At 46.7% G+C, this 14995-nt stretch overlaps 4 protein-coding genes across 4 annotated transcripts; 3 read left to right on the top strand and 1 right to left on the bottom strand.

The window, feature by feature from the left end:
• Positions 1-3319: 3319 nt before the first annotated feature.
• On the top strand, positions 3320-3633 carry YALI1_C10133g (uncharacterized protein; the record flags this gene model as incomplete). Its single annotated transcript, XM_068282241.1, has 3 exons — positions 3320-3325; positions 3370-3408; positions 3454-3633. 3 exons carry the CDS (start codon positions 3320-3322, stop codon positions 3631-3633), a joined length of 225 nt encoding a protein of 74 aa, XP_068138342.1.
• Positions 3634-3682: 49 nt separating this feature from the next.
• YALI1_C10121g (uncharacterized protein) lies at positions 3683-4708 on the bottom strand (the record flags this gene model as incomplete). The annotated part of the gene is made up of 1 exon (XM_501563.3): positions 3683-4708. One exon carries the CDS (start codon positions 4706-4708, stop codon positions 3683-3685), a length of 1026 nt encoding a protein of 341 aa, XP_501563.2.
• Positions 4709-8204: 3496 nt separating this feature from the next.
• Positions 8205-8693, top strand: YALI1_C10086g (uncharacterized protein; the record flags this gene model as incomplete). Its single annotated transcript, XM_068282240.1, has 1 exon — positions 8205-8693. The coding sequence occupies one exon, from the start codon at positions 8205-8207 to the stop codon at positions 8691-8693; it is 489 nt and encodes a 162-aa protein (XP_068138341.1).
• A 3984-nt stretch (positions 8694-12677) lies between these two features.
• On the top strand, positions 12678-13931 carry YALI1_C10041g (uncharacterized protein; the record flags this gene model as incomplete). The annotated part of the gene is made up of 1 exon (XM_501562.3): positions 12678-13931. The coding sequence occupies one exon, from the start codon at positions 12678-12680 to the stop codon at positions 13929-13931; it is 1254 nt and encodes a 417-aa protein (XP_501562.3).
• Positions 13932-14995: the final 1064 nt, after the last annotated feature.

Raw genomic sequence — 14995 nt, 5'->3', positions numbered from 1 at the left:
GCTATGGGTTGTCGGAGTTTTACACATGATACTATTTTTTGCCAACCACGAGTCACGTGTTTTCCGTTTGGGTCACGTGACCCTCTCTGTGCGGTATTTTCCCGGTATTTTCCCGGCATCTGACCGCCACTCTCTATCGCTTAGCTGTACTCTTTCCGTTACGTCATAGGGTTAGATTTGTATACATGATGGCAGCACAGATAGGTGGAAAACAGGGGCGATGAGGTGTGCATGGGTTCGATTGGCGGGAAAAAGTAAACAGTTGAGATCGTGGAGACTTTTGTTTGTGCGGATAGTGGACTTTATGCGGTTCTTGGTGTTTGATGAAGCGGTTGTGGTAGTTTTGACTTGATACATATGGCAATTTCATTGGTCTTGGAAGATAAATATAGATGCTGGACACCTACCTATTGTGGTCATTAACCCCCGAGGTACATTCTGATTGCTTCTCTCTCATTCTCTGGCCAGCAACTCGCAACTCTGTTGTGTTCTGTTAAGGTGGGTGGGGAGATGAGCTCGAAATAGAACATGATGACACCGTTCAAATGGTTTCAAAAACGGCAAAGATAAGAAAAAATCAAATATATGTACTAAACCAGAGTGGGCTAAGTTGATTTATGTTGTCTCGACAACCATTTGTCATACAAAATCTCGCTGTAAACGCCATCCAGCCTCCTACCATACAAACTCTCTTTGCTTCCCTCCCTCTCTCTCTAGATCTACACATTTCATGCAAATAAACCCAGTGGTCGATCTGCATGTCGGGTCTCATGTCGAGTCTCAAATGTGCGCGTAAAAACGCCAAATCCTGCTTCTGGTGTCTGAGATGTGGCGGAGTAGATGCCGACGGGGAGAGACATGTACGAGACATGTAAGAGATGCACGTAACCAACTGGCAACTGGCAAACAGACAAAATATCTCGGATTCTCTGTCTTCTTCACTTGTAATAACGCACCTCACGTGACCTCGATTCATCATAGACTTAGGAGCAATTAGCAATCGTCTGATCCGATAACCGAAAGAAGCGATATTAATGGTCTGATCGGAGAACGAGGGTTAGGAGACGCTGAGTCAGCTGCGAACTCATTCTTCGAACTAATCGGCTTATAAATTCTGCTTGATTTTCGCCTGAATATCGTTCACTACAGCTTACAAAGACAGCTGACAAATTTTGCGTCCCATTCGCTTACTAATTTTTGCCTGAGTTTTTTTGGCGCACTTCTTACTAATGATGAAGCTTATTTCTGTCACTCGTGAGTGTTTCAAGTCAACCATGTGAGACAGGTTAAGAGTACTGAGGTGGTGGGACGGTTAATTTCGTTCGAATCAGAAAGTTGATTTGTTTTTAATGGGCAACGATTCGCCAATCTCTGTACTTCTGGTTAAATAATTGTAATTGCCTAAGTCGAAGGATGATAACCAAGCTGCATCTCGGTTAACTCGCTCAATATTAATGATATCACAGAATACACATCCCCATCAGACTTATCATCACCAGATGATTCGAATGATACCCAATTCTCCCTTGGAGAATGCTTGCTGGACCCTATTAGCGGAGTCTTTCCGTCAAATGCTGCTTACAAGGACATGAGACCCAGAAGAGTGACCAGAAACCAATGTAGCGATACAGTAGTTCTACAACCAAGCCTCCGGTGTCGTAGAAGCACTCCCTGCCCAATTCACATTTGCCCTATCAGTGTCAAACGTGAATACTACTGCCCACCTTCAGGTCAACTAAATCCCTATCTAACGAACCTCTCGATGAACCATTATCTGCGCACATATCGGCATGTGACGTTGCTGCGACTACTGTACATTCTGTACCTTGGCAATTGGCAACGTCCTACAGTATGTACACTCCATCTTTCAGCCCAGACACTTCTCCATGTCCGCACCTGCTGGTGGTGTGCATACTTCAATGTTACAGACAAGTACGAGTACAAGTATATACCGTAGCTAATTGGACTTTCTGAAAGCAGACATGGACCCCGTCCCCATCTCTAAGACCCAATCATCCATCTTCTAAATCTGCAAGAAACTAAAACTTCCCCGACTGAGTGATTTTAGTGTGGTTCTGGAATTTAGTCCAGAAATCCGTTTTAGCAGGAAAGTACTGCAACGTCAAAATGCACTAATTTGCCCAAAAGTGAGCGATCCCCTCAGAAAGACCAGCAAAGTCACATCCATATGAATATACGGTCTGCTAGTATGTCTGGGGTGTGCAGTTGCTCAATGTCGTATGTGGGTTTCGATAATATCACTATCCAGCCTCCAAAACAGCCACGACAAGGCTTACAAGCTCAAGCACAAAGGCGGCAGCTACTTTGAGCGCATCGCATTTCCTTTTTGTAAGCCTTAATGTGAAAAATATGACGGTTATCGCTGCAAGTATGACCGTTAGTGGACGCTCTACTTTTCAGCCAACCGTAGTACTAGTAGTAGGGCCATACGTCGCGGATATGAGTGATAAAGACATCGGAAGAATCGCAATCACCAGGAGATTCGATTCCACGCCTTCCGACTCGCTCAAACCCCAGATAATTCCCGAATGCCCTCCAAACGCGTTATTTTTTTTCACCTCCTTCAAATAACATGACACGAACCGTAATATTTCAAACCCAGCCCAAAATAACACATCCAAGAAAAGCCATGTACGTCCCTTATGTCCCCGTACGTCCCCTGCACGTAGCTTCTTCTGTATACTACTGCTCTACTTGCCGAAATCCGCTAACCCCCGCCGTGAAGTCCAAAGTCCAGACGGCGTTAGAGTTGAAGGCACTAAAACAAGTTTTTTGAGACGCGGTAAAATGAACCATAGCTGCGATATAGTGGCCTCTTTTTCACTGGGTACTCGAATCACTCATTCCAACCTCCATACAAAAAATCAATGCTCTCGGTGTCCCACAACGACCAATAATTGCACTGTTCCAACCCCCCTTCCGAAACTTTATGCACGCAGACTCCTAAGTTGGCCCTTTTTCAGCCAGTCAAAATGCACCGAAATATTATACCCCCTTGAATATGTCTCAAAACTGCCATCTAGGGGAAATAATTATACAAATGGATTTGTACAAACCCACTGATTCCATTGATATCATTTATTTTGCTATATCTCCTGTATTGAACGTGCCAGTCCTTAAAAACACCCTGCAGACGGTAGTGTGACTAACAAACCTACTCCCAGAACTTACGACAATTTCCATCTCCAGACTGACGGCAAAAAAAACAGCATACACCAGTCGCATGGCACCAAGGTCTTGTGATAGTAAACTTAATGTACATTATCACGTCTGAGACGACTCAGATGTTAGACCCGAGATGCTTGTAGGGTATGTCGCATCATCTCTACTCGTATCATGTAGGGTAAGTATTTATTTCAGGGCGACTGGGCAATAACGACCCAGTCTGTTAGTTGTTATTATGTACAAATAAATAGTTAGCAGCGCTGACAGACATGGCTAATCAGGCTTGACGGGGAGTGGGGAGTGGACCAGGAGTGGAGTAGTAGGACAGTGGAGGCAAGAGCGTGGACACGGCTGTTCGCGGTCCAACTTGGAACTCTGCGTAATCGACAAATCAAGGGGAGCAAATCCGAAAATCAGAGGGCTACTCTCCCAAAAAACAACCTGTAACAAGCAGGAATCTGTTCAGGGACACCGGGAAGACCTACAGAGACGCCTCTTACAGAAGCATGGCCTGGGCTCGGCCGCTAAGGAATGACCGCTTGTTGATTCCGGGGACCACAAAGTGGGCGGGTCGCTTCTTGCTCTTGGTCATGCTGGACTTGACAAAAGACTGGTACGAGTCGTCTCGCTGCAGCGAGTTTCGGAACCCACAGATGGGGATCGAGTTGTATCGCTCGGTCCACAGAGCAGAGTCCGATGCAGACACGGAGTCCGAGTCTGAGCAGGCCGACGAGTCGACAATGTCGTTGATGTCCAGCGAGGGAGTCTGGTGGAAAACGGGCTGCATCATGTGCTGGGGCATCTGCATGTGCTGAGGCATCTGGGGAGCGACGAGGGCCACAGGCTGCACGGGCGACACGGGGACGGACTCGACAGGCACGGGGATGAAGGCGTTGAGGGTGGAGAAGGAGCTGAGGTGCTCGTTCTTGTCCACCATGGGCCATCGCTCGCAGCACTCGTTGGCGGCAAAGGTGGGGGTGATGGGGTCAGTGTCGTGGGTGTTGTCGGTGGCGAAAATGTCCATAAAGTCTGTGGTCATGTTAAGCTCCTTGGGCTCAGTGCCGCCGGTGCAGACGGCCTCAGAAGCAGGGGCAGTAACGACCTCGGTGGTGTCGATGGGAGTGGTCTCGACAGCAGGCAGCTGCTTCACCTCCTCATCTGAGACGTCTGTGTTGTCTGTCTCCTCAAACTGCTCGTCCAGCACAGAAAGGTCGTCTGTGAGAACATCCAGGTCCAGCAGCTGGTCGCCCATGTCCATGTCCACGTACTTGGGCACGTAATTGAACGATGGCAGGTCGTCGTAGTCGGATTCGGAGTCGTCCGAGTCCGGGAATGTGTTGTTAGAAGCGTTGGCGACCTGTTCAAGATCTCGGGTCGTGTCCTCAATGTTGGACTCAATGTTGGAGTCCTCAATGACGTTAGTAACCTTCTGCTTCTTGGGGGCGGGCTGCTCGCTGGAGAGCTCTCGCTTTCGCTCCAGACGGGCGGACTGTCGGCGCATGGAAGAACGTGTGGATACCATTGTGAGTTCTAGTGTAGGTGGTGTATTGAATGGCCCCAGAGTAAGGACTACGGGGAAGATATATGGACTACTGTGGATAAGCTTTTTTTTTTTTCTCTTGTCAGTGGATATGCAAATAAAAGCTAAAGTTCACCGGCGTCTTTGTTCAACAGACTTTAGTCTTTGCACCATGCACACTCTTAATGGCCGTTTGGGTTGGTCCACATCCAGAGCCTATACTAGGTTGTGTTACAAGAGCATGAGAGATGGTCAGTAGAGGTCAATAGATCCACGTGATCGAGGGCGAATTGAGCCGATTTTCCCACAAACGCACTCAGGGGAGCGAAATACGTACAGTGGCGTTTTTGTCTTTCAAATCTGCCTACTTTTCGCCAACTTGCACCGGCCCTTCTTCCGCCCTTCATCTACATGGAGATGCAGCCTGTACATTTCCAGTCAGCACAAACAAACGCCGTTGGTTGGCTGAATTTTGTCGTGAATTGCACTTCCCGCCAACGTCGTCATCGTCTCTGGCCCAAGCGTGCGCGAATGACACTCGAATTTCTCCCAATAGACCCCAAGTTTTTTCCACCCGTTTCCATCGCCACTTTCTACCACCCTCGCTATTTCGCTCACACCATTCTGGGTTGGGAGTATCAACCTAATTTGACAGTGGTATTTGACACTTGACGGGACCAGGCCGCGACAGAGAAAAATCGTGGATATTCGAGTAAAATAGGTATAGCAAAGAAATCGGCCCCATTGGGCTTGGAATCGTCGACTCTATAGACTCAATCCCGAGTAGATGCTGGGCATGCACGACGACAAAAAGACGCTACTGGAGTAGCCTCCCACCCCCCAAATGCACTACTTGTAGCCACAGGCACCCGCAAGCCTCGAAATACCGACCCCCCGAGCGGCCAAAAACCTAGCTTGGCCCGCCGCAACATCGCTTCACTTTGTTGGAGCCCACCCTGCCCCTCCCGCCACTTCCGTGCCTTGCCACCGCTTATCTCCAGAGCTGCAGGTGTCCAGCATCGGGAGCAACCGATAGCGTATGATGTCTGTCTGTCATATCAGCACGCACGTTGCCACCGTCACCGCGGACGCAGCTGTTGCCATTGACACGACGGCTGCCCCAAACATAGCTCCGATGGACCCTAAAACAAGTCCGTTGCTGCCTGCTACACTTGCTACGCCTCAGGCTCACGCTCAAGCTCAACCTAACCCGTTGTCTCAGCCCTCGTGCCCATCCCGGCTGCAGAGAACCCAGCTCGGTGGAGCTATTCCATACGAACAAAGCATAGATGGAGGTTCCTACTCGTAGGTAGGGTATGGGAACCGGTGCCGTACATGTAACAACCTGGTTGTACAGATTTGAAGACGTACCGGTACCTGGTACGGCTGGTACAAGTGCCAGAACGTTGTAAGCTGTCTCTACTACTACATACTCCACTCATAGTATTTGATACATGCACAACCGGCTATTGCTACCCTTAGCATTCACGTGACCTCTCCCTCATGCCATCTGAAGCTGCTCCACTTCCGCCATATCCGTCTATCCGTGCACGTGTGTGCGTCGGACCGAATTCTAGCTTGTACCCTCGTCAATATGGGTCTGTAGGTGGGGTGATAATGCGCCGAATGATAAGTGGAGCAGGCAGCTATGCTGTTGTGTCTTCGTCAACGTTTTATGACGAATATTTGGGAGAATCATCCGCCTTGTTTCCATTCAGTATCTATATTCGGCCAAATTCCTCTTTTTTTTAACTGCACGTTAATTAGTTAGTCTCAGCGACCCACTCCATAAGGCACCACTGAACAATAAAACTATATCCACAATGGATGGTCAATTGAGACAGCCCAATATACAAAAGCAAAAGTCGCAAAATCGACACATTGGAGATGACGTATTGTACACGTTGTACAGTACCCACCCCGCAATCGAACCCTCCGCTTATAATAGATGTCAATGTTACAAGAATGTACACTCGGACGAACCCCACGATCCAATGTTGCATTGACATAATTCACTAACCAGTGAAACAGGGACGTATAATGTGGGGTCGCGGGGGCTATAGGATTGCCTGTTTGGGCAAGGACGGAATGAGACGGTGTGGCCGTGTATTTGTGGTGTTTTGGTTGGCCCCATTTATTTTTTCTCCGATTTTTATTCCTGTTCCACTCTTTTATATATATATATATATTTAATTATAATTATAATTATAATTATCTCCTTCTCTACAGAAAATGTCCATTCCACTCCAGCCTCTTGTCTCTCGCCACTGCAGCGCAGCTCCTTGTTTTATTTTTTCCCTTTGACTTTGGAGCTTGTCTTTAAGTCTATTTACCTATGAGTTTCGCCCAACAGCCCGTCGGAGCACACCACCAAGAGGTATCGATGACACGCAAGCTGGCTATATTTGGTCTTGTTCCAACCGCTGTACGCCCCTTTGTTGCAATTCCCCGTTATTTTCCCCCCTCTTGCCATGTTTTTCCCAATTATCTACCATTATTCCGCTCCATCCCCCTCGGCCCATTCTCCCGTCCCTCCTCTCGTCTCCTCCAGCCCCCATCGATTAACTCAATTGTATAGCAAATTCGGACCATCAGGCCCTCCGCCAAATCAACTCTATTGCTGGTCCTCGTGGCAGCCATTGTAGCAAACATACCTCAAACAACACACACACACACACGTCCGATGACCACGTCTACGATACTACCGCTTCCAACATATCACACATTCCGCGGACCCACCTCTCACAGCCAGCATATTGGGCCATGCCTCCATGACGTAAATATGTGCATTTGCAGCTGCAGCCTGTCCAGTAAACTCCAACGGCACGGATAGTGTCAATCATACTGCACAGGGAGTGTACCCAAAGCCCTCAAATCCAGTCCAAGCCCTGGGAAAGCCAGGGGGTTTGTCACCTTAGAGACGTCTTAGGGTCTCGGCCTAACCCTGGTCTTATTATCGCCCTTTTCTTCTCTTTTTACTGGTACTCCGGACCCGTCCTGTCCCAAGGAATTTATGATATTTATTTTCGCCCTGTTTTCGTACATGACAGCAGCATCAGCGTGTACCTGTCTCACGCACAGACCGTATATTTTCGCTGCGTCCTAAAATACGGAAGCGCGGGAAAGAGTCGGTGTCGAGATGCGACGGTAGTTGCCCTCGGTTGGTTTCGCACCGATATTTCCAGCCACAGCAAGGCTTTCGTCTATTTTGCCCCTTTCAAATACAGTATAGAGCTCATCGTCCATCACCGGGTGAACTACAGCCACAACACACGCCACTATCTAAGACAAGTCCGATCGAGATGGCAATGTATCTTACAGCTGTTGGTCCCGTGGCCAGCTGATGTTTAACGTCCCTGCTGTTTTTCGTGGAGCAACCTCATTGATTGTTCCATCTTGGCATGGCCCACGCACAGAGCGGTGTCGTATCTACAAGCGACGCTTACAAACAGTATACAGCCACGTTGCGTTTCCGGGTGCCAGTTTACCAACCTCAACGATGCTGCTGCCAATTCAGTTGGTTTCTTTTTCGCTTAAACAGGCCTGGGCCAATGTCTCCACAGAGACTTTGATGTGGCGAATCCAAAGCTGCTCAAACTCGAAGTTCAACGCTCGAAGAAGGGAAAAAGAAACGACGGCAGGTGGAAAAGCAAAAGAGCCGTCGTCACCAGAGCCTCAGAAGACCTGGTCTGAGTTTGCGACTGAATTACGAGTCGCCACCAGTTCGCCAGAGGAGCTCAACCGATCTAAAACGGTTCCACACGCTCATAGATACAACCCAATACTGTGCATACCGTACGAGTATCTGTACTGTATCTCCTTCCAGCGCTGTCTCAAATGCCGCCTGCTGCACTTGACCCGAATCTGCTTACAAACTCACACACTCCCCATATTGAACCTAGCAGACCACTTACAAGGCAACTCTGGCGGCCCAGAGACGTGGATTACGGCATGTGAGAAGCCGCCTCCGTACGTTCCCTATGTATAGAGTCGTAGTCTAACACTCTCCTAGCTTAGCTGGTCGATCTCGGCGTCAGACTGAAGGACTCCACTGCGGCTTCTGAAAATTCGCAGTAGTCTACAGCACATCCCCAGACATTGTCACTACACTGTATCACTTACTATATCATGTACCATACAGTCTGCACCTCGCACTGTAGACATTCAGGTACACATGCGCCACCCAGTATCATCATAACAGACATCATAACAGATATCACAACACAGCTGTGGATCTTACGTGCGGTATGGTAGAGCGTATACGAGGACCTGTTATACAGCTCTCAACAACTGTACGGCATGATATACACAACCACTCAGTTTCAGTGTCCTAGTTCTACAGCAAATCAGCGTGTCGGAAAATATTATTTCATCCAATTTTTTACCCAATTTGATTTTTCACCTAATTTTATTTTTCACCTAATTTTATTTTTTCACCAATTTTATTTTTCAGTTGTAAAAAATCTGCACTGTCGATCACGTCGGTACAATTACGACCAACTCGGAATCATTAACCGAGTGAAAAGTCAGCCTGAAATATGTTCACTATATAAAAAGGGGTATCATCAACATGGGGCCTTCCAAAGTGCATCAGTCTCATTAAATCAGTATAAGTTTAATGTTCATAGAGATGTCAGTCCCTCAAACAGTGTGAATATAACATCATTTGCGGGAAGGCCTCTCCTGACTACCGCCAGTAGCGATATCCAGTAGATTGCAAGGCGACCAAGGAGAAGATTCTCCCGTGGCCACCACACATTGTGCATGCACGCACAAATCTGTTGTTAGCGTACTCAAAGAAATGGCTTTACCATCCAAAAATCTCAGTTAAGACCGTATCATCAAGCACCGAAGGCCCACACCACTGTACATGTGTGGCGCTTTATGTAAGCCCCCCGCGTATGTCCGCCCGGTCGAAAAATCATCTTTGAAAAATCCTTGTCCGCATCTTCTGTGTCTCACCTGAGGTTAGCAAACGGTTTTCAAACGTGTGACACAAAGTCGGTCGTTAGAGTCTTCATAATGGCTTAACGATGCCGGTTTATCTTCACAGAAGTCGGTTGGAACAATTGGTAAAGTTCTTAATCATTTGAGTCGCCACAGCTGTGGTTTGTGCGATACATACCTTTTTGTGTCAATGTGTGGAAGAGGAAGAGTGTGAAAGGTTGAGAATATATGGCGGAGGCATCCAGTGCCGGGTAACTTAAACCCTAGAGTACATGTGGGTCCGGTACATGTCAGCACGTTACCCTGTGAGAAAGAGCGGACATGTGGTAAATGTGGGTGAAAGTGGGTCAAGATAATTTATAGGGTCTTATTTGTTGAAATTTCCGAGGATTATCTGCTATCATGAATTTCACTTAACTAGGATGATTTGGTGGTTACGGGTCAACTGTGAATAAGGTTTTTTAAAGTAAAGTCAACTAATACGAACATTGGGACCATGTGACCTTTTGTAGATCGGTAAACATAATGAAAGATATGCTGAGAAGTGTTTGGAATGAACAATTGTATCAGTTTCCGTGTAAAAGTGCTTGGATTTGTAGAAACCTCTCGAAATCGTGAAAAAAACTGCTCCGTTTTGTCTTCCAGTCGCAGAGCTATACACTGTCCATTTAGTTGACATACTGTCCATGGGGCCAAGCGACAATACTCCAGTTTCCACTGGCGCACCGCATCTCATGCCAGGCAAAAAGAAGAAGGACAACTGGAACCCATGCGGGAGGGATAACACTGTGGCTATTGGCCCCGTACAGGTAGCGGTAAACGAACCCTCAACTCTTGTATGCACACTGATAATCTTCAACGCCATCGTTCTGGGATAGATGAGACTGTATCAGCGTCAGCGTCGAAAGATTGGATTCGATGGAGGTGGACAGTCTTGTAATTTCATTATAGATACAGCTCCAACTAGAGTTGTTTCCACTTAAGGGGTGTGAGTAGTTCCTGCAACATCACCTCCTGAAGTCGCTCAAGTTCTCTGTGTTTCAATAGAAGGCGGTACGGGATGACAGTTATCTCCAACCAGTAGGGTGGTAATTGCAGTGGTTGTTGTACCTGCACCTGAACCCGACTGAATACCGGAGAACAATCGAGGATCAATTGTTAGTTCAAATTGATCGACTTCAGAAAATGTGTAATTGACCTCTCTCTCCGTCATTCAGGTCGATCATGGCATCACTAAGAGTATCAGTATCTCTAATAGTAGTATCTGAATCATCATCGTTGGGTTCCCCTTCATCTGAATCAGTCAGACTGTCAGTCAAACTGCCATCCCCCTGCTTGACGAAGCTGTGGGTGGACCAGGCTCCTCCACCACCCTTTTCTTGTCGGCAGTTTTGTTTCTCTTAATTTTCCGCTTTTTCCACTTCTTTGGTCAGTCTGGAAAAATCCCGATCTCCTTAATCTCACAATGAGCAGCGATGAGATGAGATTGGCCACCGCCTGCGGCTTCATGTTCGCCAGAATTGCCAAGGGGATGTTTGCATTCATGGATGGTATCGTTTGAAAAACTGTGAGATGACAGGCATTGACCTCATTTATATATTTTCCGCCTCTTATCTGGCAGTCAAATAAACGCCTTTACGGAACCTGCTTCACGTGAGTAGTAGTAGTGGGGCGTGCTTGTAAAATATAGTAGCGATGACAACAGCAACAACAAAATTTAATCTTTTTATATATAAAATAAAAATAAAATAAAAATGAAAAATGTAAAATGAAGAATGAAAAATAAAGAAAAAAAATCTGAAGATTATTCGATTGTAGGGGAGCTACACTTGTCACTTACAGCACCGTTCACCTGCTCAGTGGGCCCGTGATTATTACTTTGTACTCTGTACTCTGCATCGGCCATTTTTACACCCTGACAGTACCACATCTAGTAAATTAACAATATTTTATCTATATTCACTCCACTGAAAATCCCGAGTAATGTACCCAATTATTGAGACGTTTGAATATTCGTGAGTATTTCATAGCCGTCGACTAAACGTTCCACAAGCATCTCCATTAGTAAATATACGTTCAAGGGCGTTCAAGGGCACACACTACACAAAGATACTACCGATGAAACTTGATCTGAGGGTCAGTTTCAAGAAACTCCACTAGAACCAGTATTACAGCACTATCACAGAAAAGGTCAGAGACTATCCACTCTAGCACACTCCTGCAATGGACTGTCTACGTTTGCAGAAACCCGAGACGCCGAAACAGCATATCACTGGCTTATCTGCAACACCAATCGCCGATAACACGTCAGTCATCGCAATGTACTAGTCGCCGAAATAGCACTTACTCTATGCTCCTGCTTTCTACAAGCCAATGTTTTCTGTGATTGTAGCGCTACTGTATGAACTTTTCACTGGAACATTCCACCAGTGACAAATAACCAACAAAAACTATCATCTCTCTATGTTCTTCCAGGTTCTATGCCCAGACCCCTCCTGTGACAAATTTCATTACCAATAGTGGCCTCCGACACAACCACAAAGGTTCTAGACCGCTTCTACGTTGCTGTCAATTTTTTTTCTCTTTCTGCTGCTTGATAGACTCATTAGGGTCCACTCTGATGATGCAGTCGGGTTCCGTATTTTAAGGTTCGAGCAGTGTCTTCTCGAATGTGAATTCCTCTCTGTAATACTTGCAAGGATAGAGATATTGATATAAAAATTATATCACGTGACTAACTAACCCTAGAGCTATCTGACGGTTATTTCACATTCTATATTACCGATAGTCTGTTTATTTTAATACCATTCCACCACCATACATCATCTATGCATCATTTCCCAATTAGGCTAAATTTCAGATTTACTTTGTCGGAGTCCGACGGAGTTCACTGGCTGCTGTATATAAATCAGAGGATCCGAAAGACGAAAAAAATCATCACAAAAACCACTGCTACAACTAATCATAACCCCCCCCCCCCCCCCCCCAGACACCCTTAAACACTTTTCACATAGCCGCACTCTCAATGTCCAACGTGGTCTATGAACAGTGTCCTACGGACTGTGAATGCTACACAATCACTAGTCCCCAAACAGCATCTAACAGTCTCACTGGCGACAAAGAAAAGGCTCATTACATCTCACATGAGTGTCTTGACAACTGTGAATGCTACGAGAATGCCAACAAGTTTGTCTCGGAGACTCCATCACCGGCAAATCCCCGTCTTCCTTGGCTTTCAACCCTTCTGCCTCTCTGGGTGTTCCTGGCAATGGCAATTGGCATCATTATCGGCAAATTTGTGCCCTCGGCGGGTCCCAATTTGAACAGTACAACTTTCACAGGAGTCTCAGTGCCCATTTTCATTGGACTCTTGCTCACAATGTATCCCATTCTGTGCAAAGTGGAGTTTGAAGATCTTCCCAAGGCTCTCAAAACCCGGGCCATGTGGAAGCAACTGCTTATTTCCTTCATCATCAACTGGATCGTGTCTCCTGCTCTCATGTTTGGTCTCTCATGGGCCTTCTTGCCAGATAAGCCTGAACTCAGAGAAGGTCTCATGATTGTGGGCATTGCCCGATGTATTGCCATGGTTCTAATTTGGAACGAGTTGGCTTTTGGTGACAGCTTCTACTGCGCCGTGCTGGTCTCTTTCAACACCATTCTGCAGATCATTCTCTTCCCTCCTCTTGCATACTTTGTCGTCAACTACGTATCTCAAAACCACAACCATGACCCCCATGTCGGCCATCTGGACTACGGTTCTGTGACCAAATACGTAGCCATCTTCATGGCAATTCCTCTGGCCGCAGCTCTTATTACCCGGTTCTTGTTCAAGAAGATCCCCAACTGGAGCAAACACGAGCACAAGTTCATCCAGTGGATCTCTCCCCTGTCTCTCATCGCTCTACTCTACACCATCATTGTCCTTTTTGCATCTCAGGGAGCCAGGGTGGTGGACCAGATCATCTCTGTGCTACGAGTCTCGGCCCCTCTGGTCGTCTACTTCCTCATCACCTTCACCGGAACCATGCTCTACTGTCTGAAGGTCGGCAAGGTCAACTATGCCATCTCGGTGACCCAGAGCTTTACAGCCGCCAGCAACAACTTTGAGCTGGCCATCGCCATTGCAGCTTCTCTCTTTGGAACCCAGGGTGGCCAGGCTCTAGCCACAACCGTCGGTCCCCTCATCGAGGTGCCCGTTCTGCTGGCTCTCGTCTACATTGCACGATGGTTGAGAGCTCGATGGGTCAAAAACAACCCCAAGGCCCAATCCGTCTGACCGATATATAACATAGACACGATATAGAATAGACTGACTAGTTAAATTCGTTTCGATCATATTGGGTTATGTGCGAGTGGACCTCTGATGGACACGAGGGCACTGTCAACATTAAATGACGATTTAAGAAATCTGCGACTTGTCCGGTGGATGGAGTATCATCAGATTACAATATTCCTCACCTCCAAGTTCTGCAATATTTCCTATGGAGTCGTGCAGAGAAGGATTCTCACTTCGTTAAGTAAAATTCAACTATTGAAGTGTTATTCAGTTAACCCTTTACTTGACGCTATGCTCCCCCCAAAAAGGTGCAGCCCAAGTAACCTTGTTTCTATGGTGAGCAATATAGTTGAGCAAGTTACTTGCATCAGACAATTATTCCACTTCGTCTGCCCGGTACACGTCCCACAATCGCCCTCGCCGGTCCATAATTGCTGCAAAAACCACATCTAATACGCCACAAGCTTCTCGTCATTCCGAACTCAGACCATTCTCGGAGAAGATTAGCTCTTAAATCCGATTGGGGTTACCCGAAGAGGTTTGATGTAGTGACGACCAGGTCCGTAGCGACACGTGCGAATGCCTCTCAATCTTTCTTCCACGGTTTATTGGTAATTTCAACGATTAACGCCCTTTTTTCCCCGAATTTCTGCGATTTTTTCCGCGGATTTTTCATCTTCGACGATCAGTACATAGACCGGAAATAAATCGCGCTTATTGACGAGCAGAAGAAAGACGATTGAGACGGATATTGGACATTTTTTGGCCATTAAAAGCCCCGAAAACACACAAAAAACCCCAAGCACCACCCTCCTCCATTATCTTACCCCTCCAATAGTACTAAAAGAACGAACTAAGGGGCCTTTATTTCCTCGAGTTCCTTATTTATGGAGACCATACTAAAGTTAGCTTACGCTGTCATATTTTCGACAGTGTTCAGAGCGACTGAAACATGCTAGAATAGAGATATAAAGAAGCAGAAAAGTGCGTTTTTCACAGAAAGACTAGTTAATGATATCTACAAGCCTCTATGATCGCCAGATACCCTGCACCGTCCTCTTACA

Source organism: Yarrowia lipolytica, chromosome 1C (genome assembly GCF_001761485.1).
Source record: "Yarrowia lipolytica chromosome 1C, complete sequence".
NCBI lineage: Eukaryota > Fungi > Ascomycota > Dipodascomycetes > Dipodascales > Yarrowia > Yarrowia lipolytica.
Note: the sequence above shows the minus strand (reverse complement) of the source record. Positions and strands in the feature narration are given on the sequence as shown.